This window comes from Borostomias antarcticus (assembly GCF_949987555.1).
Source record: "Borostomias antarcticus genome assembly, chromosome: 25".
Lineage (NCBI taxonomy): Eukaryota > Metazoa > Chordata > Actinopteri > Stomiiformes > Stomiidae > Borostomias > Borostomias antarcticus.
The window spans coordinates 4,198,229-4,225,134 of NC_140258.1; the positions used below are offsets into that span (position 1 = coordinate 4,198,229).

The 26,906-nt window shown below is 45.6% G+C and overlaps 1 protein-coding gene across 1 annotated transcript; it reads right to left on the minus strand.

Moving 5' to 3' along the window:
- Positions 1-1,789: 1,789 nt before the first annotated feature.
- cdhr1a (cadherin-related family member 1a) lies at positions 1,790-22,630 on the minus strand (the record flags this gene model as incomplete). The annotated part of the gene is made up of 17 exons (XM_084458734.1): positions 1,790-2,362; positions 4,667-4,921; positions 5,072-5,300; positions 9,671-9,738; positions 11,369-11,533; positions 11,695-11,847; positions 13,226-13,429; positions 13,781-13,881; positions 14,014-14,092; positions 14,893-15,036; positions 15,456-15,572; positions 16,371-16,457; positions 16,719-16,808; positions 16,984-17,034; positions 17,166-17,311; positions 17,806-17,901; positions 22,615-22,630. 17 exons carry the CDS (start codon positions 22,628-22,630, stop codon positions 1,790-1,792), a joined length of 2,574 nt encoding a protein of 857 aa, XP_084314860.1.
- Positions 22,631-26,906: the final 4,276 nt, after the last annotated feature.

Here is a 26,906-nt window from a genome sequence, read left to right on the forward strand (position 1 = left end):
AGCCGGGTAATCCCCTCTGCCTCTTACATGACAGACTGTAATGCATGCTCTTTTGGGCTGTTCCTCACACCGTTTGACTCCAGCTGTCTAAACATATCATTTACTGAATAGAGAGAGAGAAAGAAAGAGAGACTTGATTCACTAATTGAAAATGAACAGGATGTCAACACACACTGACAGATTTGCAGTGTGACTGCAAACAAGACGGTACACAATTATGATATTGAATATCATGTGATGTGAAGTACTATCTATGTCTTAGTATATCAGACATCGGCAGTACATGACTATATACCTGCCTACCAAGTCTTGAAATCCTAAAAGCATTTGCTATTTCTGCACAGACATCTAGAATGTTCCAGACGAGGACCTGTACGGTTGCCAGGTTGTTTCATGCTGTTCCCATATTGTCAGGCCAAGCTAGAACACACATCAAACACATGGCTCTGGTTTATCCACTGATGCAGTGCTGCACAAAAACAAGTCTTTCCTTGAACTAGACAGAGGGGGATGTGCTTTTGTGCTCAATCTACAGAGCAGCCGACATATTGGCTTGAGGGGTACAGTAATGTCTAACAGGTGGTCTGGTGTAGCTTCTTAACCGATATTCATAACAAGGGGTTCATTTTTAAGGTCAGATGAAAACCAGACCAGAAACATTGTGGTTGTATTAAAGATCTTATGAACACAAACATACCAGAACTCGGACAAATCCTAACCCTAACTCGGACAAGATTATAAACCATTGATGTCTTCATGAGCCAACCCCTGAACCGCTGACCTTGGTTACCTGGTCCCAGTCCAACAGTGGGACTATCTGGAGTATTCATCCCCCTCCTGTCCAGCAGGGGGCAGTGGAGAGCACAGTTATGGGCTGATCAGCAAAGTATCAATCCTGGATAAGCTTTGGGCCACTAGATAATAAACAGGTGTTCACATTTCAGATGCTCAGTACTGCGGATGCCTTTTTCCAGAGCGGTTGTGGTTAAGTACAGTAGGTGAGCCCCCATAACCCTCTATCCTGTGTGAACATATTGTGTGTTATTAGAGAGGATAACAGGGCTGAATGAAGGCCGTATGACCTGGCTTGATTTGCTTCTGTACAAGACTCCTCTGATTTAAGTAATCAGTTCACCTACTGTTCTGTACAAGTCCACTGTGAGTTTATTTGTCACTTGTTACTTGTCAGTATTAAAAACGAGAGTTTTGAAAGCTTGACCCTGTTGTTCATCTACCAGTTTGAAACAGATGTACTGTATTACATAAACGGGTGAAATACATGAGATGGCAACTGACGTCAAACATGATTTAAATAAACATTTCTAGCAGTTGTTGGCGTGTCTGTGCTAGCATGCACGTTGGCTCACACCAAAGCAGGAGGATTAAGTCTTCGTCAGGTGATCAGTTGAGTCCACCTTGCTAGTTTGATCTCTTTAGTCAGTTTAAGCCCTTGTAAGGAGCTTGGATGGTAAGGTGTTGTCCATGACTTCATCTTATGAACTACAAAGGTGTCAGGTGAGGGATTGTAAACAACTATTAACAAAAGAATGTTGGATTCACAGAATGACACATCAGCATACATTGGAACAAATACAAAATATACATTAAACAATACGAGCACGTACACATACTGAATATGCATGCATGTCACACATGTTAACGCAAAATAAATGAGTGGTGAGGTGAGTTCTCCCAATACATTGCAAAGCTTTACAATTACTATACACAGTCGAACCAAGACACACACGCACACGCACACACACACGCAGACAGAAAGACAAATACACCCCTAGTAGCGGTTTTGCATCCTCTTCTGCTCCAGTCTCATTTTGAGCTCTGACACTAGCGCCACGTTCAGACTGTCCTCTCTGTCCCTGAAGGTCTTCCTCTTCGGCTTGGCGGCCACCGCGGCCGACACGGAGGGCACCGCCCGCGACCTGTCCCCCGACCTGTCCCCCGGCCTGGGGCAGCCGTAGCCGGGAGGGGGGAGGGCGGGGGCGCAGGGCGGCGGTGGCGGGGGCTGGTAGTGGTGGCGGTGGCCGTCCACCACGTTGTTATTGCAGTTGACGTTCTCCGCCGCCTCCGGCTCGTCTTTGCGGGCGAACGCCTCCCCGGGGCTCCGGCGGGTCCTGAAGGGGTTCTGGAAGGTCCAGGACTGGCGCTGCCGGGGAGGACGCCTCCGGACGCGGCGGCTGGGCAGGATCTTGTTGGACTTTTTGTTGCGCAAGAACATGACGGTGGAGATGAAGACTGTGACTACGACCATGACACTAATGACACCGGCAATCGCGCATAGGATTTGCAAGGGGTTGTCTCTACTCTGCATTAAAAAGGCCGCCAAAGGCCCCCCCCTGAGTTGAGTCTGTAAAAGAGAGAGAAGTCTGTCATGGGACAGCAATCAGAGACTGCTGTACACACACTTACTAACCAATCAGACAACCGTCAGCCGTGTAGTACTGCATGTGTTATCATTTGGCTATTGACATAATTTGAGTCTACTGCAAGACATTTGCACTGCTATAGTAGGGGACCCCAGCCAAACGATCACCCTGTGTCTGTTACTGCCACTACAGTGTGTAAATATTACACTTCACTGTATGAAAACCTGTTAAGTGACCACCGCTTACGACATGATGAGAGTAGCCTATTTGTATGAGCCTAATCATGTTTTGCTTGTGTGATCCTGGTAAAGGAATACCTTTTTGAATGCTAATTACAATTGAATAGACTGCTTTTGTTATCTAATCAAGACAAGATCAGAAGGGTTCGAGGGGCACCCATGGCTGAGACCATGCAGCATCGCACGTGCAAATGAAATGGCATGACGTCACTATTCATTCATGCATTTAACCATGAATTTCTATTGGTTTTGTTTGCAAAACGAAATACATCATCATATCATGGGTAGCCTACTGATAGTTTGTGTATAAACATGAAAAAGGTTAACTGTTAAAAAAAATAAAAAATAAATGACAGTTTACAGTATATTGTGCTCCCGTACTCTTTTACAGACACAAATCTGGCCCTAATACAACCACATAGAAATAGAAGTGTCTCTCCAAAAACAAAATACAATGATTGCCAGTGAATCCCAATGTGGAGATGCGGAGAAAACACGAGTTGGATGATCGTCTAGGGCACAGCCCTCCGAGTTATCTTTCTGATCTTGCCATGATGCTGGATACGCATCTTTTTCACAGAGTTCCAGTATATAAGTGTTGAAATGATGATTGTCAGTAAAATGGCAACGCCGATTACGCTCAAATATATCCCCAAAACAGCCCACGGGCGCTTCCTGAGGCCCATGAAGTATGAGAGTACTCTGGATCTGATCTGAAAACACAACATTGCGATGAGATTGGATCATTTGGGGCTGTGGTTGTTCTAATCTATGAACCAGACAACCAGAGTGAAATCTAGGATTTAGTCTTACAACTACTTACTACTACTTGACCAGGGAGAAGGGACTGCTCTACCCAGAGATTGTGACCAGTGATGAGCACACGACTGTGACAACACCATACGGCGGACATTCACTACAAAGCTAGTGTAAACTAGCTAGAGAGTAGGCTAGGGACAAGGGTGTCTGATCAAACAAGACTCCATGACTACAGCTACCAGTTGTTAAGGCCAATGTTAAGTTTAAGTCCAATGCTCATGTCTTTGTTGTTGATACAGTTTTGGCATTTGATCATGATAAAAAAAAAGTTGAACATTGAGATAATCTTATAGACACACAAGGGGCTAACAGACAGGACTGATGCTAACAGACAGGACTGATGCTAACAGACAGGACTGATGCTAACAGACAGGACTGATGCTAACAGACAGGACTGATGCTAACAGACAGGACTGATGCTAACAGACAGGACTGATGCTAACAGACAGGACTGATGCTAACAGACAGGACTGATGCTAACAGACAGGACTGATGCTAACAGACAGGACTGATGCTAACAGACAGGACTGATGCTAACAGACAGGACTGATGCTAACAGAAAGGACTGATGCTAACAGACAGAACTGATGCTAACAGACAGGACTGATGCTAACAGACAGGACTGATGCTAACAGACAGGACTGATGCTAACAGACAGGACTGATGCTAACAGACAGGACTGATGCTAACAGACAGGACTGATGCTAACAGACAGGACTGATGCTTACAGACAGAACTGATGCTAACAGACAGGACTGATGCTAACAGACAGGACTGATGCTAACAGACAGGACTGATGCTAACAGACAGGACTGATGCTAACAGACAGGACTGATGCTAACAGACAGGACTGATGCTAACAGACAGGAATGATGCTAACAGACAGGACTGATGCTAACAGACAGGACTGATGCTAACAGACAGGACTGATGCTAACAGACAGGACTGATGCTAACAGACAGGACTGATGCTAACAGACAGGACTGATGCTAACAGACAGGACCGATGCTAACAGACAGGACTGATGCTAACAGACAGGACTGATGCTACATAGTGCCCTATTCCCCCGGAGTGGACTATTTCTACCTACTGTATAGTTAAAGGAAATATACTATACTGGGTGTTTTCATTGGGGATACAGCCACACACACGCACACACACACACACACACACACACACACACACACACACACACACACACACACACACTCTCTCTCTCTCTCTTACCGCCTCCGTGATGTCAATCTTGACCACGGCAGTGGTGCTGAAGGATGGCGAGCCGCGGTCCCGGGCCTGGACCACGACGGACCAGGTGCAGTCCTTCTGCTTGGTGATGTTCTGGACGATGTCCATGGACTTGATGTAGGGCTTGAGCTTGATCTCGCCCGTGTCCGCGTTGATGTCAAAGATGTTGTCCGGCTCGGCCTTCATGATGGAGTACTCGATGACGTTGTTAGGTTCCTCTGCGTCATCGTCCACTGCCTGCGGAGGCCAGACACAAGGACGACATTATCCAACACCTCACACATATATTATTCTGGATCGCATTTAAGATATATCCACAGGTGACGTACAAACAAAAGTTTTAGATGACAAGATATAATGTCTCATGAACCAGGTGTCAGCGCAGACCTCGATCTTCACTGGTGCTCCGATGACCATGGTCTTTTCCAGGAAGTTGTCGTTGAACTCTGGGGGGTGGTCATTGAGGTCCAGTATGGTGACGAACACCTCAGCCAGGCTGTACTTCCCCTCCGTGTCCTCAGCCTTGACGTAGAAGTTGTATTTGGACTTGACCTCTGCGTCCAGGCTGGCCCACGGCTGGGTGTAGATGATCCCAGAGCCGGGCTGGATCAGGAACCTGGGGAAAAACATATTTGACAGTGTTGTTGTTGTTGTTTTACGTCTATATGGTTTATATAGGACTGTATTGTTAATCTGTGCTGTATCCATTGATTCTAATTTAGAGAAGAAGTATTCAAATTCAAAGAAATCAAATCTTAATAACATGAGATAGGAACTTAGAAAACTTGTATGTCCCCAGAGAGGCAATTAGTGTTGCATCACAGTCTTTCATCACAATACAACTGAAGGACACACCAAGCATAGTGTGTTGAAGAAGTGGTGTTTTGACACATGTACAATCACTTACAGTAGGTATATGGGGAAGAAAACGTCTTCTTTAACTAGCTTAGGGTTCTGGGAAAGATTATTCTGTATAAAACCATGATTCTTTGAAAATCCATGCTGGGCTTTTTCCGTGGAAAAGCGGTGGTGTTTTATACACAGTCCTCAATCCCAGAATAACAGCCCTTTTATCATTTTTCAACCTTTCAATTTTTCACCCTCTAAATCTTGATCCTCTGCTTTAGAGTAGTGCCAAGTACAGTAGGCTAGTACTGTCCTTTGCTGCTTTCCACAAAATGAGTGTGTATTACAATACATACATTCTGGTCACACAATCTGGCCTCCTGGGTTATTCTAATCTAAACAGTACCAACACAACAATGTGAGATTTATTTTTATTTAACCATTGTTTAACCAGGTTTGTCTCATTTAGATCAAAGATCTCTTTTGCAAGGGAGACCTGGCCAAGAAAGGCAGCACATACAGTTTCATAGACACAAATACATAACATACAGTAGAATTGACAATAAAGTAAATCAGTTAAAACATTTGCACTCATAAAGCCTGGATCCAATCGGATGTTTCTGAACCAGGAACTACCCTGCTGTCATTGTGTCACGTGAAATAATTGGTTGGTGCTTCAGGAAGTAAAGGACAGTCTATTTCCTCGACCAAATCTCATGATAGGATTAGCTGCCGTGGATATACAACACAGAAAACATACATACAACACCACACAACACAGCAGCCTACTGTACAGTGAGGAGGGATTAACCTGTAGAAGGGGTGAAGATGGGACCAGAAAATAAAGCAAGTTTGAACTTTTCAACACAGGGGAAATGGGTGTGTTTAGTTGGGTGAAAAAGTTTGAACATGTTCTGTTAATCCACACAGAGAAGACTTACAGTAGTGGAGGGGGCAATGTTTCTATGTGAGACCATTAGAGATGTCTAGTTAGGGTCTTAGGAAAACCGTGATTGTCTGGTGCTTTTTATCAAATAGAGTAGCTATGTTATAATGTACAGTATTAATGAGGAAGCACTGATGATTATAGGAGATACAAGAAAACCCATCAGCCAAATTGATGATTTTCTGATTTTGTTTGTACAGGTATGTCTTGCATGTGTAATATAGTTACGTAAAGCATCACTCTGAGGTAAATAATAACATACACATTCCCAACCTTTCCCTCTGTGGTTTATTTTACTTCTCACACTCTCCATCTTTTGGTCAAATACCATACATTCCTGCCTAAGATCAACTGCAATGCTCCACATCTGGAAGCAGGATATCCGCAAATACTCAAAATCCACCCACAATGCCCTTGGCACCAAGTGGGTCTTCGACTGAAAGCAGCAGTGTTGCTGTGAAAGGGACTTGGTAGACAGATTTAGCATGCGTGCTCTAACCAACAGCTCTAACTAGAGCACAGCACCTCACGACCACAGACTGTGCTGGTACAGTAGGGTGTGTATTGTAACACTATGGGATTGGATGAGAGGTTTTGAGTTATACTGTATGACCCTCTTCCTATCCAGTCAGTGCTGAGCTGGAACATAAAGAGCACGGTGCAACATTTTGAGAGAGGGTTGAGGGCTGTTTGAGGACAGAAAGAGGTTTTGAGAGAGGGTTGAGGGCTGTTTGAGGACAGAAAGAGGTTTTGAGAGAAGGTTGAGGGCTGTTTGAGGACAGAAAGAGGTTTTGAAAGAGGGTTGAGGGCTGTTTGAGGACAGAAAGAGGTTTTGAGAGAAGGTTGAGGGCTGTTTGAGGACAGAAAGAGGTTTTGAGAGAGGGTTGAGGGCTGTTTGAGGACAGAGAGAGGTTTTGAGAGAGGGTTGAGGGCTGTTTGAGGACAGAAAGAGGTTTTGAGAGAGGGTTGAGGGCTGTTTGAGGACAGAAGGAGGTTTTGAGAGAGGGTTGAGGGCTGTTTGAGGACAGAAGGAGGTTTTGAGAGAGGGTTGAGGGCTGTTTGAGGACAGAAAGAGGTTTTGAGAGAGGGTTGAGGGCTGTTTGAGGACAGAAGGAGGTTTTGAGAGAGGGTTGAGGGCTGTTTGAGGACAGAAAGAGGTTTTGAGAGAGGGTTGAGGGCTGTTTGAGGACAGAAAGAGGTTTTGAGAGAGGGTTAAGGGCTGTTTGAGGACAGAAAGAGGTTTCGTTGGCCTCCCGATGGAGAGGAATGACAGAAATGTGAGTCTGTTTTTCCCCAAAGTGGCATGACCCTGTTTTAGAATATTTGAGGTATTACTGCACTCCTATCCATTTTAAATCCAATAAAAGATAGTTGAAAGAAAATGCCGGCAAATCCGTAAAAAGGACGAAATGACAGAACAAGAATTACAGTAGTATAAAAACGGTATGATGGAAATCCCATGCTGTTATATTTCTCCCAGCTTACAGGGAGGTAGATAGTATCTCTACCAGGCTGGATGGGTTTGGGCTGCCCGCCAAGTGAACTGGGCCTCTCTAAGATTTGTGTTTGCTTGATTTACCTTATATTGTACATTGTGTTGTTGTGCCCTCACACAGTTAACCAGCATAGCAACCTATACATCCTTCTTAGTTAAAAAAAAACAAAAAAAACATTAAATAAATGTGACTAATTTGATTCTACACAGTCATACTTTATTTGTAAATAGAAAATAACAGTAGAAAGTACTGCTCCACTCCAGTCACCCCAACTCACACAGACCACCTGGCCTGGCAGAGGGAGGGAGGGATAGAGGGAGGGAGGGAGGGAGGGAGGGAGGGAGGGAGGGGGGAGGGATGGAGGGAGGGAGGGATATAGGGATGGATGGAGGGATAGAGGGAGGGAGGGAGGGAGGGGGGAGGGATGGAGGGAGGGAGGGATATAGGGATGGATGGAGGGATGGAGGGAGGGAGGGAGGGAGGGAGGGAGGGAGGGAGGGAGGGAGGGAGCGAGGGAGGGAGGGAGGGAGGGATGGATGGAGGGAGGGAGGGAGGGAGGGAGGGATGGAGGGATGGAGGGATGGAGGGAGGGAGGGATGGATGGAGGGAGGGAGGGATAGAGGGATGGATGGAGGGAGGGAAGGAGGGAGGGATGGAGGGATGGAGGGAGGGAGGGAGGGAGGGAGGGAGGGAGGGAGGGAGGGAGGGAGGGATGGAGGGAGGGAGGGATGGATGGGATATGTGACAGGGACTGGAGTTCACCTGTTGTATTTATATATTGCTACTCTTGAATGCAATTATTAAGTTGTTATAGATAAAACCATCTTCTAAATGATTGTAATGTAATGTAATGTGTTTGGGCCTTATGTTATGCAGCCTTATGCAGCGAAAACCCATTAAAAAAACATAAAAAACTAGCTGCAGCAAGTACAGTAGCTGACCCCGACGTGGGTCACGTTTCACTAGACCCTGTCACACATAGTATACAGAGAAACAGAGCAGGGAGGAGAGGAGAGGAGAGGAGAGGAGAGGAGAGGAGAGGAGAGGAGAGGAGAGGAGAGGAGAGGAGAGGAGAGGAGAGGAGAGGATGATGGCTGGTTAGGAGAGGAGAGGAGAGGAGAGGAGAGGAGAGGAGAGGAGAGGAGAGGAGAGGAGAGGAGAGGAGAGGGAGATGGGGTTAGAGGATGGTGGCTGGGAGGGAGAGGAGAGGAGAGGAGAGGAGAGGAGAGGAGAGGAGAGGAGAGGAGAGGAGAGGAGAGGGAGATGGGGTTAGAGGATGATGGCTAGTTAGGAGAGGAGAGGAGAGGAGAGGGAGATGGGGTTAGAGGATGGTGGCTGGGAGGGAGAGGAGAGGAGAGGGAGATGGTGGCTGGGAGGGAGAGGAGAGGAGAGGAGAGGGAGATGGGGTTAGAGGATGATGGCTGGGAGGGAGAGGAGAGGAGAGGAGAGGAGAGGAGAGGAGAGGAGAGGAGAGGAGAGGAGAGGAGAGGAGAGGAGAGGAGAGGAGAGGAGAGGAGAGGAGAGGATGGTGGCTGGGTAGGAGAGGAGAGGAGAGGAGAGGAGAGGAGAGGAGAGGAGAGGAGAGGAGAGGAGAGGAGAGGAGAGGAGAGGAGAGGAGAGGAGAGGAGAGGAGAGGAGAGGGAGGTGGTGGCTGGGAGGGAGAGGTGTGTGATGCAGGAGAAGCAGGCGGATACTCACAGGTCAGCCCCAGAACCGTAGATGGAGTATTTGACTTCACCCCAAAGCCCAGAGTCTGGATCTGTCGCCTGGGAGACGGAGAAAAAGAGGGAGCGTAATAAAAACAGTTGGTTTGGTCACCACGGCAACGATAAAATCAGAGTTAGTTAGAACTCCCCGACAGGTAGTATCTACACTCTGTTTACAGGAGGGTTTAATTATTCATGTCAACATCAATTCCTTTACTGAATTGACTGAGTTGAATGAATGAATGAAAGCATGTCTCTTGAGGTCACAATAACATCCTAGGAGGGGAGGGGGGGGGGGGGGTTAAAACAGAGCCCCCCTGAGCCCCGCTGCTCTCAGTCCAGCACAACTGCTGAAGTCAGCCACAAACAGAGATGCCACGGGTGGTCACACCTGTCCTAGCCTGCTCTACCCTCTCTGTCCTGTCCTAGCCCCTCTGGCCTGTCCCAGCCTGCTCTGCCCTCTCTGTCCTGTCCTAGCCCCTCTGTCCTGTCCTACCCTGCTATACCCTCTCTGTCCTGTCCTAGCCCCTCTGTCCTGTCCTAGCCTGCTATACCCTCTCTGTCCTGTCCTAGCCCCTCTGTCCTGTCCTAGCCCCTCTGTCCTGTCCTAGCCCCTCTGTCCTGTCCTAACCTGCTCTACCCTCTCTGTCCTGTCCTAGCCCCTCTGTCCTGTCCTAGCCCCTCTGTCCTGTCCTAACCTGCTCTACCCTCTCTGTCCTGTCCTAGCCCCTCTGTCCTGTCCTAGCCTGCTCTACCCTCTCCTGTCCTAGCCTGCTCTACCCTCTCCTGACCTAGCCCCTCTGTCCTGTCCTAGCCCCTCTGTCCTGTCCTAGCCCCTATGTCCTGTCCTAACCCCTCTGTCCTGTCCTAGCCTGCTCTACCCTCTCCTGACCTAGCCTGCTCTGTGCTATGCTCATCAAGGAGGTGCATAATAATAGATGTACTTTGTGATCTTAGAGAAGAGGTCCTGTACAGTCCTCATCCATACTGTAGGTGTGGCTCCCAGCTCATACAGGGTACAGTCCCCATCCATACTGTAGGTGTGGCTCCCAGCTCATACAGGGTACAGTCCCCATCCATACTGTAGGTGTGGCTCCCAGCTCATACAGGGTACAGTCCCCATCCATACTGTAGGTGTGGCTCCCAGCTCATACAGGGTACAGTGGTAGAGAACTAGCATACAATTCAAATCTTATAGTTTCTCTATGTGAGATAGATTACATAGATGATATTGTAGATGGAGAGTATAATGCTCTCTGCTCTCTTAGCGATACAAAGGTAAGCTACGCATCCATACATGATCCTACAATACAGCCTAAACCCACTCACAACAGCATTCTCCCTGATTACTGCCATTGAAATAAAATGTGAAAGTAGATTCTATGCACATTTCTCTGGATTGCAGCTGCATGTGCAACATAACGGGAGAAGAAAAAAAAATCTGGGAATTTGGAGCTACACAACAAAATGAAAGTGATAGCCATCTGGCAGCTTACCTTCTCTAGCTTTTATCAACATGTTTTTACATATTTATCCCCCCCCCCCCCACACACACACACATTTAGGGAATTAATGGCTCACAGCATCAGCATTCTATTAAAATCATCATACCTCTTAACCCAGAGTGGATGACGTAGCCTGCTTTGGCTTTGGGATGTATTTTTAGTGAGGGATGAACATGCAGACTCACCGTCACTGACACCACATTGGAGCCGCCCGGGGAGTTTTCGGGGATCCTGGCTATGTAGTAGTCAGAGGAGAACTTGGGCGCGTTGTCGTTGGTGTCCAGCAGGTGAATGACGATGTCGGCGGTGGCACTGAATCTCTCAGGGGTATCGATCTCCACAGCAAGGAGCTGACGGGATGAAGTCAGGAAAAAGAGTTAGTCAAATAGTAGTCAAATAATAGCCGTAACCCTAACATAAACGTAGCCTGTACCCTCATATTGGTATCATTCATGTCTCACCACATGACTAGTGTGTGAGTGAGAGTGAGGGAAGAGTGCCATGTGCTGACCTTGTAGGTGAGGAACTGGTTCTTCTCGTAGTCCATAGCAGCAGAGTCCTCCACTAGGATGGTGACCTGGGCTTCGTTGAGGACTGTTTGAGGGACCACTCGTAACATTCTGCCCGGGCCGATCAGTCTCAGGTTGAACTTAGCATTCGACCCCTGCAGCACACACAGGATAATACGCTCTCTTCACCGCTAAGAGACAGACCCACATCTAACACAGCACGTTTATATGTCATTTATTTGCATGTGATGTTTCCCATGAGTCTGGTATGTACGGAAGAGCATTGGGGCCAACAACTGAGTTTTTTTTTTTTAAGCTTCTGAGTTTAAAGTCAGAAATTCTGACTTTTTTCTCAGAAGTTATTTCTGACTTTTTTCTCAGAAATTCTGACTTTAATCTCAGAAGTTATTTCTGACTTTTTTCTCAGAAATTCTGACTTTAAAGTCAGAAATTCTGACTTTAAACTCAGAAGCTTAAAAAAATAATAAACTCAGTTGTTGGCCCTTATGCTCTTCCGTAGGTATGACTGTATACTCGAAACTCACCTGGTATATTTAATTTAATTTCAAACCTTTATTTATGCTCTAACATAACATCCTGGAAGCACACACATATTTTGTAACAGGCTCCAGTGTTATAACAGGGGGTTCGTATGAGGTGAATTTGTACTATTGCTCCATTTAACTGACGTCAGATTTGGAACACAAAAGGCTTGCGTAATCTGACAAACAGCTTGTGGAGGGAAACCCGGTTATTTGGGCTGGTTTATGTAATATCAATAAGCATTTGTAATAATGGCTGGAGGTTTTATATCACCGTGCAGGCAGTAAGCCAGGCACTCAGCCAATATCTGCTCTTTTGATCCTATTCAGGGAAGGGAAATTGCTTGTTGCACAATCATATAATTCAAATGTTCAAATAGAAAGCGTAAACAACACATTAGATAAATTATATTACATAATAAGCAATCAGATCTCAGTTGAAGAGCTTTCAAACACAGATTAGTGTTGTGTATCTCTGTAGAGATGAGGAAGTACATGTGTTTTTTTTGCCTGCCTGGTGAGAGGTCTACAGTAGCCCACCATGACAGCTAGCCACACCTGGTCTGAGTAGCCCACCATGACAGCTAGCCACACCTGGTCTGAGTAGCCCACCATGACAGCTAGCCACACCTGGTCTGAGTAGCCCACCATGACAGCTAGCCACACCTGGTCTGAGTCATTGACGGTCTACAGTAGCCCACCATGACAGCTAGCCACACCTGGTCTGAGTCATTGACGGTCTACAGTAGCCCACCATGACAGCTAGCCACACCTGGTCTGAGTCATTGACGGTCTACAGCTAGCCCACCATGACAGCGAGCCACACCTGGTCTGAGTCATTGACGGTCTACAGCTAGCCCACCATGACAGCTAGCCAGCCACACCTGGTCTGAGTCATTGACGGTCTACAGCAGCCCACCATGACAGCTAGCCACACCTGGTCTGAGTCATTGACGGTCTACAGCTAGCCCACCATGACAGCTCGCCACACCTGGTCTGAGTCATTGACGGTGATCTTCAGACCCCTCAGGATCTCGCCCTCTGGCGGGTGTTCATACATGGTCATCTCAAACATGTTCTGGGGTCCATTCTCTCCGAAGAATGTGGGGGGATGGTTGTTGAGGTCGACCACACGGATCACAACCGTGGTCAGCCCGAAGTCCATGAGCTGTCCATCAGGGCCCACCTCCGAGGCCTGTTCAGAAAGAGAAAGACTCACAGCAATGTGTTGGTTCAAAGATTCAACCCTAAAAGCAATGCTCTTAAAGAGAATAAACCATCCATTGCATTCGACCGCAACACCTTGTAAGGTCAAACAAGTACTGGACACAGAGTTTTCTTGTGTGTGTAGTGAGGATCATAGAGCTTCATTCCCTTATAGGAAAAGTAGCACTGACTCACATGAACTGACATGAACTTTCAATCTTTCAGCGCTGCTACTGTGGGGAAATATCCACGACCCGCTTTAAAGGTCAAATACATACACCTCCGTATATGGAAGGTGCAAGCAGACTGTGCAGCTATGCCTGGGAGAATGTGGTCCTACCTTGACTTTGATGTTGAATATCTCTCTCCTCAGATTGTCTGGGTGAGTAAGCAGGCGCACACACCCGCTGGTTTTGTTGATGCCAAAAACGCCGTCTGCACCTGCAGAGGGAACCACACAGAGCTCTGTAAGCACTACCTTCAAAAGAACAAACACACAGCAAAGCCTTGTGGGTGACGCGGGTAAACAAGCAGCAAAGCCTTGTGGGTAACGCGGGTTGACATCATGCTTACCACTTTCGATGGAGTACTGGATGGGGTTGGGGTTCCCCACATCCCCGTCTTGGGCCACGACCGTGTATATTTCAGTTCCCTGAGAACACATCATAACTTTCGTCATGATTGGTTGAGCCATTAAGCAAATCAATGTAAGTGGTGAAACGGGATGGGTAATCAGCTTTAGAAGCATTAGGGGCGGCCAGGGTAAATACAGCTGGCCCAGGCAGAAACAAGTTAACCACAGGGCTATAGTGAACAGGATGTGCGGTTAATAAACCATGAATAGAGTACTATAAGTCTCTACTGTTCATTCTGTGTGTTCTTGCCACAGATGCAGCATCACTCTGCGCTCCATAATCACATCTTGTAATTCAGGCTGTTCCACTCTGCGATGGAACAATGGGGCATCTGTGCAGATCCACTGATCTTAGGATGGGCTTTTCAGCCCCGCGGAGAGAGGACACTCCGGAGAATGAGGAAAAGAGATCAGCAGCATTCCAGCCAATCACCCATCATCAAACGACCCAGGAGTTGAACAGTCCTGGGTCAGCCTGCGCACACAGAACCCTAACCCTAACCCTGACGTGAGAAACACGCGCGCATAACTCATGCTTCCCATAAGTCATGAATCAAAGACAGAGATTTTCAACGGAAATTGAACAAAAAGATAAACCCAGTGTCTCAAATTTGGATTTAGAACTAAAAGTCTGTTTGCAACTGAACATATAAACTAAAAAACTGTACTGCCGGTATGCTCCTATGTGGGAAGTACTGTATGGCTATCTCAGGATACAGACATTAACATAGTACATGAATATCCTTCTTAAGTATGTATATAAAGAGAGTTTGTGACATCAGTCAGTCACTGAGAGCTGCAGATGTAGGCCTACTCACTGGCACAGAGACTTCGTAGACGAAGGCAAAATATGGCGTCCCGATGAAGGTGGGCGGCGTGTCCTGGATATCGATCACATTGATCGTCAGGGTGGCTGAGGACGACAGCACCTGCTCCTTTCCGTTGAAATTCCCGCCACCGTCCTGAGGCGAACGAGAGCGTGTTTAGGGATGGTGTTGACCTGTAAGAGCCTGTACTCTCCAGACAGGCCTCCTTCTGGTTGGACCCCAGGGTAGTTAGTAACAGTCACAAGGGGTTTAAAAGGGGTTTACAATGGGTTTACAATGGGTTAAAATGGGTTTACAATGGGTTTACGATGGGTTTACAATGGGTTTACAAGGGGGTTTACGAGGCGAAACATCTTGGTTTCTGAGATGCAACCCCCTTCTGTGAGTGCTTTAGTGGTGGGTGTTGTTTTACAGGTTGTTTATGGAGTGAATCTACAAGGAAGCCTGGACTGGTGATTAAGGACTGGTGATAAAGGACTGGTGATTACTGAGTTGAGTGGAGGAGTAATTACTGAGAGTAAATAAGCGGACAGGAGTAAGTCTGTGACCTTTACCTTGGCCACCACGGTCACAAAGTGGGTCCTGGACTTCTCGTAGTCCAGGTTCTCCCCGGGCTTGATCCGGAGGACGCCGCTGTGTCTGTCTACGGCGAACTTACTGTCCTGGGTGCTCTGCTGCAACAGGCGACAAAAGGCGACGTTTTCAAAGCACCACTAAACACAGACACAGCGAGGTCACCTCGCCCCATCATGTGAGGCGGCCGCTCACGTGAACACGCTCAGAGATGACACGCTCACGGTCAGACGGATACACTAACACCACTCTGCTGTCATCCCAATCAGGGCATCTATAGCGTAGGACATACATGTCTGGGCGGCTGTAAAGACCTCATGTCCTACAGCAGCGTCCGCATGCAGGCAGAGGTCAAAGCCCTCGTGTCCAGATGTGCATCAGGCTCACTCTGGCCCAGATGTTCCTTGTGCCTAATAGCCCAAAGTGCAAACTAATATTGCCCACACCCCATCGCCAAAGCAGCCCTCTAAGCCTCCAATACCTCATACAAATGTAATTGTGATTTAATCCCCTGCCCCATAACCACTCTCACACGTAGACTCGTGTTTACGTGTGTGTTTACGTGTGCGCACAGACACGCAAACACACAAGTGAGCATTGTCCTTGTTTTACTGTTCTTGTGGGGATACTTATGGGGTCCTCACAAGTATAGTAAAATGAGTACCCACACACACCACACCGACTGAATTCTAAATGACACTGGTGTCACTTTCATGACTTTTATCCCTTTTATTTTCCCCCATCATGTCCAGATTAACCTTGCAACCTGGCCCTTTTTTTTTTACTGGGATTTTCGCAAAGTGTCCTTTTTTTCAGTCATATGACCACTCAGCGCAGCGCTTCTCTGGAGCCGGGGTCGGGTTGAGCCGTGGGGCTGAAGCCCTGCCGGTCATTACCTGGAGGTAGTAGGTGACGGACCCTCCGGAGCCCGTGTCCCGGTCCACAGCCTGCACTTGATAGACGCTGCTACCGGACTCCGCAGTCTGGGGAGAGACGCACACAGAGAACGTATGAAACACTGCTTCTAGGGCAGACTGGAAAAGCCTGAGGAAACATATTAGGACCTATTGTCCTATAAGGACCTAGTGTCCTATTTTGCTGCACTTGATCTACCGTTGCGTTGTAGTCTCAGTTTATCCATTTGTTTTGTGGTAAAAGCATCTCGTGGGCACGTGTGATTTAAGCATGTTTACACTGTGTGAATGGTTCACTACAGCCTGAGAGAGGAATGTCATGGGACTTACCTCTGGGACATCTACGATGGACGGCATGTTCTGGAACTCTGGTCTTTCATCGTTGGTGTCCATTACAAACACTGTGACTTTTTCAGTGACCTACAAAAACAAGAGGGCACGCAGATTATCAAATTATACTGTCCCAGTTATGGCTTCACAGCAGTCCAGCTTTACTTATGTGTATGTGTTCTTTAAATTCCTGTATGTGTAAAAAAAAAAGTGTTGATAACTAGGAACTATAAAAGTGTCATTCTGATGTGTACACATACTGCACCTTGTTTCGTCCATCTGTGATACTGACATAAACTTCAATTGAATCTTGGTTCTGTGTGACAGATGCGACAGAAAAGAGACTCTAAATATCCAGTGCATACAATTTCCAGGTTAAATAAAGTTTGATTTCAAATTGAAGTTAAAGAACAGAAGACTGGAACGTGTTGCCAGTGTAAGGGTTACCTCTCTGTCCAGTTGCTCCACCAGGGTAATTTTGCCAGATTTGGGATCTACTCCGAAGTACTCTCTGGATCTTGGTTCAAAGGCCAACCCGTACCTCACTTCCTGGCCTTCTGGGTCAGTGCCATTGAGAGTGTAGATATGTGTGCCTGAAAGGGGATAACCGGCATTTAACAACTGATAATCTTACTTTAGTTTAGTTGAGTGGACAAGTCAAGGGAGGCCATTGTGCTGTGGACCAGTGAGTGATGATTTAGGCGCAATGACCCATCTTAACTATCAGTCCCCGCAGGGTAGCAGTTACAGCATGACGTACTGTACTACAGTATGAGGTTGAGTCTGACTGACACTGTTGTGGCACCAGCTGTGCATCCTACAGTAAGGTAAACAGATGGCAAGGCTTTGTCTGATGGAAAGTGTGGAGAAAAGGACAGCTGTAGCTAACGTTCCTCACAGTCAGTAAATATCCACACAGTCAACAGGATTTAAGCCTCCTGCACCAGGATACTGTTCATCTTGTAGATATAGATTACTGTAACTTTAACAAATGGGCCATTGTGTCCTGTAGTTGTTTTATCACACGTTGTATATTAGCAGTTAAGACTGATTGGGTCCTGTGTCATGTTCCGGTGGTGGATCTCACCGACAGGGGTGTCCTCTGATAGGCTGAAGAGAGCCAGGTTTCCGTGGTTACTGTAGGGCCCATTGTCAAAGAAATGTGGAGCGTAGTCAGCTTGTGCTACGAGAGATGGAACAACAACGATTTAGCATCTTTATGTATTCACTCCAGCGTGCAAATGTTTGTTGTTATATTGTAACATTATTTCACTGACCAGTGACACAAACTGAGCATATTGTACGAAGCTCCCCTACTTTCTCAATCCCCTTGACTAGGATTACTGGTGAGGTTAAGTCAACAAGGCCAAAAATACCCACCACACTCTTAATCTATAGCCTAGTGATCTCGAGCCCTTTAAATCATTACTGTAGTTGCAATGCCTATAACCCAACCTAACCCACACTACAGTATGATCCGTCACACACCACAAAAACATTCAGGCCTTTGAAGTAAACATATGTATGGCCAAGCTTCTTCATTTAAAGTATGGACTCACATGATGCAACTATGTGAGCAGGCAAGCAGGTGAAGCAAAGAAAGGCATGAATTATAAACAGAAACAGGATGTGCGGTTACAACAGAAAATTGTAAGCACTATAAATGTTAATATTTACCAACAACCACCATCTTGGATGCTCTGAAAAGCATTGACAATCCACGAGAGGAAAGCCACGAAGGCTAATCAGACACAGTGAGCTTAAAGACATGAGCAGAAACCAGACTTACCCAAACAGAGATGGGCTAAAACAAGAACCAGCGGAAAGTGTAGTTTCTTGACATTCTTCATCCTGCCAAGCCATGCGGGTGCACCATGAAGAGAGCGGTACAGTGCGGAGGGGTAGGCTACGCTAGCTAGCTGTCCTTCTCAAGGTGTGTGAGGCAGGCCAACTGGGGGAAGGCAGATGCTCTCCCATGCTAATCCAATGATATGTCTTAAGCCTGGAGAGAGACTGGAGCTCTCTGCTCCTACCAGGTCATTTATGACAATTAACCCCCACAGGAGAGGGGGCTGATGGAGCTGTGAGTGTTGTCACTGAGAAAGAGGCAGGACAGAGGAAGACGAACATCGGCCAGCAGGGTAAATGGTTGTTTAATAACTGTTTTGGATTATTTCACATTTTTAATTCTCACATGTCATAATTATGAACCAATATTTTCATTCATCCATTAATAGGATAACCATTCAGGAATGTATAAGCATGGACTGATCTATCAATCATCACCAGGGACATGCACAGATAGACACGAGGTGATGCTAGAGCACCTGCCCTTTGCCCTCTGGACAAGGCAAGTGCCCTTTTGAAAGTTACTTCTTTTTTTTCTTTTTTTTTACAGTGTAGGCCTACTGTATGTGGCCCATGGTGACATCGATCAATTCTCGATTAAAAGCGTGTAATAATTATGCCCCAAAATGCGTTGTAATTTTGCAATTTTTTGCATTTTGGTATCATCACGTTGGGGGGGGGGACATCTAGGCGGAGCAAGACCAAGGCCAGGAGAGTCTTGAAGGGCCGTATCTCAGGAGCCCCCCTCAAACACACACACACACACACTACCCTCACCCCCCCCCCCCCCACACACACTCTATTGTGGGCCTACTGAACTCAGTACTATAGTCAGCACTACAGCACATTTTATTTATGACAGATTACTCGGTAGAATATACATATAATATCTGTGAACATGCAAGTAGGCTATATATACCATACATAATATACATACCTGCATATATTCCCATATAATACATAGCCTATACTTATCTATTTAACTCGACTGTAAATTAGCCTATTATCTTCATATTTTTATTCTTCATTAGTTCACCTCATCCCATTCTTGCATATTGTGCATTTGTTTTTTATATTTTATATTTACTTGTATTTACTTGGACTTCTTCTTTTTAATGTTCAGGTGATTCTGTCCTTCTCGTGAGAAAACACATTTTGCTAATGCATACCATGCTCAACGCAATGGTACCGGGTATCATCCACTACCAAACTAGCTTAAACACTCCCCAGTGCACCCAAAGCAAATAAATTACGACGACAGTCTATCAGGGTTAATTTGAGTGTTCATAGCATAAAAAAAGTAAAACTATCGTCAAATCCTTTAATTTATGCGGATCTATTTTCTCTGTGGAAGTACGGCAGCAGAGCTATACCTGCCGACTTAGCCTTTCAACCTGCTTTGTGGGGACCAGACCAGGACCCAGGACCCACCCCCTCCACAGAGCCTTTCAACCTGCTTTGTGGGGCCCAGACCCAGGACCCACCCCCTCCACAGAGCCCTTCAACCTGCTTTGTGGGGTCCAGACCAGGACCCAGGACCCACCCCTCCACAGAGCCTTTACACCTGCTTTGTGGGGTCCAGACCAGGACCCAGGACCCACCCCCTCCACAGAGACACGTGTTGAAGATTTCATTTTGAAACAGTTTCTTTCCACAGGCAGTCAGGCGGAGAGAGACAGAGCACTGGAGCATGTTATCATATTCCTCATACACATGACAATCAAGTTGAACTTGAACTTGATTGGACATGTGGCCTCCTCTTTCCCACAGGCCAAACAAAACACAGAGAGCTGTTAGAATCAATGGATTAAACACTACAGGGGATAAAGCAGAGATATGCAGTGAATAATCTGTTAGATCTGTTTGTTTGGGTGCAATGGAGAGTGAAGTACAGTATGTCTGTTAATTAATCCACTATTAAATGTCTGTGTGAGGAGAGCTGATGTAAATCTCATGTCTAGACATTCACCCTCTGTAAACTCCCTTCTCTTAAAACATGCCTCCATTTAACATGTGTGTGTGTGTATGTGTGGGTGTGTGTGTGTGTGTGCGTGCTCACGCGTGTATAACCTTCGTTCTCTCTTCTGCATTGTGTTTAACATATTAGGGCTTGCCCATGCAGGGCGGGATTCAAACCCATGTTCCACAAGCTTCCCCAATTGTAAGGCGGACACACTGACAGTTGCACCAATAGGGACGTCCCTCTTGGAGGGACTGTCAGCGCTCCTTTGAGGAGTGAGTCTCACCAGCTACTCCATGTTTCACTTGGTTACACTTGTTAACAGGGCTGAATAAATCAAACGATTGATGTAATTATATTATTATATTATATTATTATAGATATTAGATAAACCGTACTGTAATCATCTCATCTCAACTCAAATAAAATTAGCTCATCTAACTACTCAGATAAAATGAGTCTTTCCAGGACTTTGTGAATCGTAGGGTATTTTGGGCGACTGAGCTAATCTACTTGATTGATAATCCTATTTTCCTCTAGGAGGTACTCTAGCAGGCAGTGGTTATATAATATTACCCCTTTGATCTTTTTTCCTTGAGTGTGAGGTGGACAGGGACAGTGACCTGGAAATGAACCACTCTGGAGGGTCACAGCACTGGTTCCTGTCAGGTGTGACCGTGTGACCTAGAGGACATATCCTGGCAGCTACCACAAAACCTTCAACCACCTAACGCAACGCTGTGCTGTATGTAGAGCAGTAGCTAGTATTCACACACTAGGCTGTACATTACATGGCTAGCTGGTCAGTAGGTCCTGACCTAACCTCAAGAGAAGTGTTCCTGATGAGCCCAGGCTAGGCCTACGTAGTTATGGCTTGGAAAATCACTCAATTTATCAAAGAGTGATTTTCCAAGCCATAATTATATATATATATATATATATATATATATATATATATATATAATATCGGATAGGTCGTCACACACCGCAGTTTGCCAGGTGCTCAACGATGCCCCCTAGTGGCTGGTGCGTCACTCACTTTAAAAAAAAAAGAAGAAATGTGGATACCGCACAGCAGTATGCAACATTTTATTTGATAAACATCTGTAAGCAAAGCATGTCTGAAAAAATGAGACAAATCTCACTCACTGTAAGTAGGCCTACCACTAAACACAACTTATTTGGCTCAGTGCAACAATTGGTTTTTAAAGGAACGGACAACACTGCTCAAGGCTACATTAGTGAAGTGTATGCAGTACCAACAATGCAAAGGATTTAAGCTGCAGTGCAATTGTTGGATGGTTAATGCAAACATGCTGCGTGCAAATGGATTTACTTACACACAGGAATAAACCTTCTCTAGTGCTTTTTCATATATTGAAATTAAATCTACAATACATAATCCGAGTGGTACTGTAGGCTGTTAGTCAAATGTAGCCTATATGACCTCAATGTGTGCTCGCTAGGTCATCTGAACTGCTGGGTTTGCAACCAACTGCAGCCTGTTGGGGTGTGAGTATGTGATACATCTGTATGTTGAAATGGACTTAAGTTCTCTACCTGGAACCTTACCTCAATGGACTCTAAATCTAAAAGTGCGCAAAACAGTTCCTTTATAGACTGATCAGTATTTGCCCATTGTCCAGCATACTGTACATGTTCCACATAATCAGCTGTCAGTCTAGAGGACACATACACACACGCACACACACACACACACACGCACGCAAGCACGCACACACACATACACACACACACGCACGCACGCACGCACGCACGCACGCACGCACACAAGCACGCGCACACACACACACACACACACACACACGCACACACACACACACACGCACACACACACACACACAGTGCAAGACCAAGGACAGGAGAATCATGAAGGATCCCCAACCACGCGGACTATGGCCTCTCCTATCATCTGGTTGGGAAGCAGAAGGCCCAGTCAGAGAGGTGCAGGAGGAGCTTCTACCCACAGGCCTCCGCATCCTGAACCAGGTCACTGCCCAGGCCTGCTCTCTGCTCTAGTGGAGCAGGGCAGATGGCAGACAGGCCCTACAGATTAACCCACCGTACTCTCATCCCTCCTCATCGTGCACCAGGCCTGCCTATGGGGAGACCATCAGACACTCTGGGCGGCTGTTGCTCAGTTGGTAGAGCGGGTCGTTCAGTGATCGAAGGGTCATCGGTTCGAATCCCAGCTCCGACTGTCCACATGTCGAAGTGTCCTTGATCAAGACACCTAACCCCCAATTGCTCCCAATGAGCAGGTTAGCACCTTGCATGGCAGCTACCGCCATTGGTGTGTGAATGTGTGTGTGTATGGGTGAATGAGAGGCCATTGTAAAGCACTTTGAGTGCCGTTAAGGTGGAAAAGCGCTATAAAAGTGCAGTCCATTTACCATTTACTCAGGCTCAATTAGCAGGACGTCTGTATTCTGCACATCAGTCGATCTGAGGCCCTTGGTTTGAACTCACTGAAGCAATGAAGAATTCAATCTTGATCTATAGATGCAGTAGGCTTCCTTGCCACTCACACAGCTTTGCTGGGCGTGTGAGCCTTTGGCTCCACTTTTCCAAACTGAATAACCATCCGAGTGCAATATGAAACGCTCAGAGGCCCCTCAGCTCAACAGCAGTCATCTCCTGAGTTTCTGATCCTGCGAGTTCAAGCGCAGCCTCAGAGGTAGACCGCGTATCTCCTCCCAGCCACACAACCAGCAGACGTCCCAGGGGAAATGTTCAGGAAGACGCCCGATGCGTCAGCCCATGGCTGCGTACATCATGAGATGCGGATTATGCACCGAAAAAGACAATGAGAACCCTTGGTTAAATAGGATTGGTGTTGTATCATAAATATTCTCTTTAACAGGAACCCGCTGCTGACCTGACTGTTGGATATCTAATCTCACACACTGCCCTGGGTCAGTCATGGTCCTGCCATGGTCAGGACATACATGGATCCCAATCTCAACATGACAATTGGTTTAAAATCAACGTAAAGTATTAACACTTGAAAATGAAAGCTGTTTTTGTGGTGCTGCTCATGGGTGAGGTGATGCAACCACAATTATACTTCATCCTGGTGTTTAGTTAAGGTATTGCACTAGTATGATAGAGCCATTTCCCCCTGAGAGTTTAAAAAGAAATGGTACTGAACAGAAAATACCAAGACACGAAGATTTGTTGTTGTTGTTACTTTTGTTTTTTTATTTAGCCAAGGGAGCCCGTTGATACCACTCTCATTTACAATGGAGCCCTGGCCACACAGCATGCAGAATCATAAACAATATAAAATAACATATAATCACCAATCACATTAATACATTCAAATACACTGTCAACATTATTTAAAACATACACCAACCTCGATTTCCTATTCCTGAAGTACAGCCTATTTTAAAAATAAGATTCAGGAATAGGAAGTCGAGGTCTGCATTATGTTTGAAAGCAAAACAAAGATAGCACATGTACCAGTCTTCAGTTACTCTGCGAGGTTTTCTATCAAAGCGACCAATTGAGCCTATAAATAATGTAGCCTGCTTGCATCGAAACCTTTTACGCTGCTGCCCCCATGTGGTCATAAATGGGTAGTGGACTTTATGAACAGCATTGATTCCCTTCACTACACATATGCCTACTAAAAGTGTCATTAGCACGAAATAAAATAAATAAAGACAGTTCACCTACAGTAAATGATCCACATCAATCATACATAAATGCAGACAAGACCTGAACCAATTCTAATACTTAAAAACGAAAAAATCTATCTATCTCTATACACTGCTCAAAGAAATTAGGGGAACGCCAGTCGTCAATCATCGCGGATCTACAGAACATGAACAAAATGTATTTGTTTATATATAAAAGTTTACCAAGACCAAGACGAGAACAAAATGACGGTCAATGGAAACCAAAATCCTTAACCCATTTAGGGCTGGCTGTAATTAAGTGTGAGTATGTTCCCTTAGCCTCATTTTAGCAGTATATATATATAGTTAATACACAATAATGATTGTTATTATTATTGTTGTTATTGTTGTATCATCATCTTCATCATCAGCGTCATCATTATTTTATCCCTATATCCCTACAGAGCCTATTACTATTTGTAAATGAGATCTCTGTGACCAGATTGTATTCAGCAGAGGGCAGAGTAGGCCCTATCATGTACAATCTCAGTAACAAAGTTTATAAACTAATCTAATCTCATGTTTAGTCTAGGACACTCCCAGAACTTTAAATCAAACTGGGCCTACCATGTTAATTAGCCTACGTATAGCTAAAGTGACAGGTAGCCTAAAACGCATATATTGACCTAGAGTGTAAACACGAGAAGTTTGGTGTGAATAGTTCTCATTAAGCATCTCTCCTGGGACACTCCGTCCTGAACAGTCAGGTCCTTGTGAGATTGGGCTCTCCAGGACCACGTGACCTGGTCTGCAGGATGTCCCACGCAAGGAGGGCAGACTGATGAGCGCTCAGACCCACATGCTCAGTGGAGGTGAACAAAGAGAAAGTTGAGGAAAGTTTAGAAACTGAAATATCCTTATTTACAATGCTGAATCCGGATTAAAATACATTATGGTGGAATATACGGCTTGAATAGCCTACACCAAAAATATTTTTTATTTTCACAATTTGATGTTTATCTTTTATTTCTTGCTTATCCTAGTCGTGTTGGACTAGGACTTCAGCTTCATTTTTTGTAGAAATGCATTTTTTACCCTAGCAAACCCTCTAGTAACCCTCGCTTTCTGCGGATGCGTTTCATTCATTTGGTGGAGGGGAACTTGTATCCGTGGACACAATGAAGCAGTGTGTGAAGCAGTGTGTGAAGCAGTGTGTGCTGGCACAGGACAATGACCGATGCTACGAGTGTGTGTGTATTAACCCGACCTGAGGCTGAATATCGAGGAGAAAACGCGCTGAAAGGTTTGTGTTCGTTACGCAGCGCCGTGTCTGTGTTTTGTCCTGGTTTCTTCTCTCTTGAAGGATGCTGTTGATGTGAGCGTCGGGTAGAAGAGACCATGTTGACCAGCATGTTCTTTACATCGGGAGACGCAGCCTTGTGCTCGAAAATCAGTGATGGTGTCGAGATCTGCCATAATAAAGAATTGATCTCTAATGCATGGATAGATCGGGTATTTGTTAGGCCTACACCATGAATGTACTGTAACGGTTGATATTGACTATTAACTCGGCTACTAGCGAATATACAGGGTTCTTTTTGTAGATATGTGCTCTCTGAACACCACTAATCAATAACATAGCTGTATTGCTTTCCCATTCCCTATAGGTTCTTGGTGTTTGTGAATCATGAAATGCTGAATGTTTGATTTAGGCTATATTCTTCTAATTTGATGTCGTGGTTTCTCTCGGCAGGTTTCATAAGGAACATAGAGGTAGTCTAATGACGATGTGTTTGATTTCTCATCAGTTGAGTGGTATGAGTAGTATGAGTAGTCTCTTTATTCCACCAGGCCGCCTGGACAATTTTGTAACCCCACTCTTCTCCACCCCACCCACACACTGGAGCAACTCTTCCTCTCTGACACACTCACACATAATCCTCTCACACAGATCTCTCTCTTTTCCCCAGGGGTGTTTGTGAATTAAAGGCAAGGCATTTGAAATACCAACGAGTGCCACATGAAGAGCTATACTACATTTTACAATATTTGCTATGAGTACAGATCACATTAGTTTTAAAACATTTTGACTCAGTGGATCAATGCACATACCACACAGCCTTCCTGGGATATTTAGCCTGCAGGAGACATATGCAGGCTTTTGAGGGCAGCCATTAATGTAATTTGTTGTGAGATGATAAACAGAATGATGTGCATTTCTGCTTGAGCAGATAGTCAGATTTGTCAAACGCCTCAGTGACTCTTGAATATGTAAAAAGCTCTGCTCAGTCCTGACAGTTATCCTGACAGTTTGACAGCTATGGCATAATAAGCTCAGATAATTGGTTGATATTTACTTCCAGAGCACACGATCATTCTGAGACCACTAGAAAAGTGTGCTTTTCCATAATGATATGCTTTGTACAGATGATTCATTTTCTTGACAGGTCCAAATGAGGGAATATTGAAGAAAAAGTGGGAAAAAGAACCTAAGGGCACAGGCAACATTTTTCAGAAATATTAATTTCTCCTCTGTCTCACTAGATTGAGTTGCATTTTAATTTGAGAAAGCCAAGGAATGAGAGAAAAGTAAACGTGGTTTGCACAGGTATTCAAGATTCTTAGGGAGGCGCTATGTGGCACCGTTGTGGCAAAGAAAAACATTGTCTGGCTGCTGTAGCTGGTGTGGTGAGCAGCTTGGACTCAGTTCAGCACTCAGGGATGATGATTGATTCA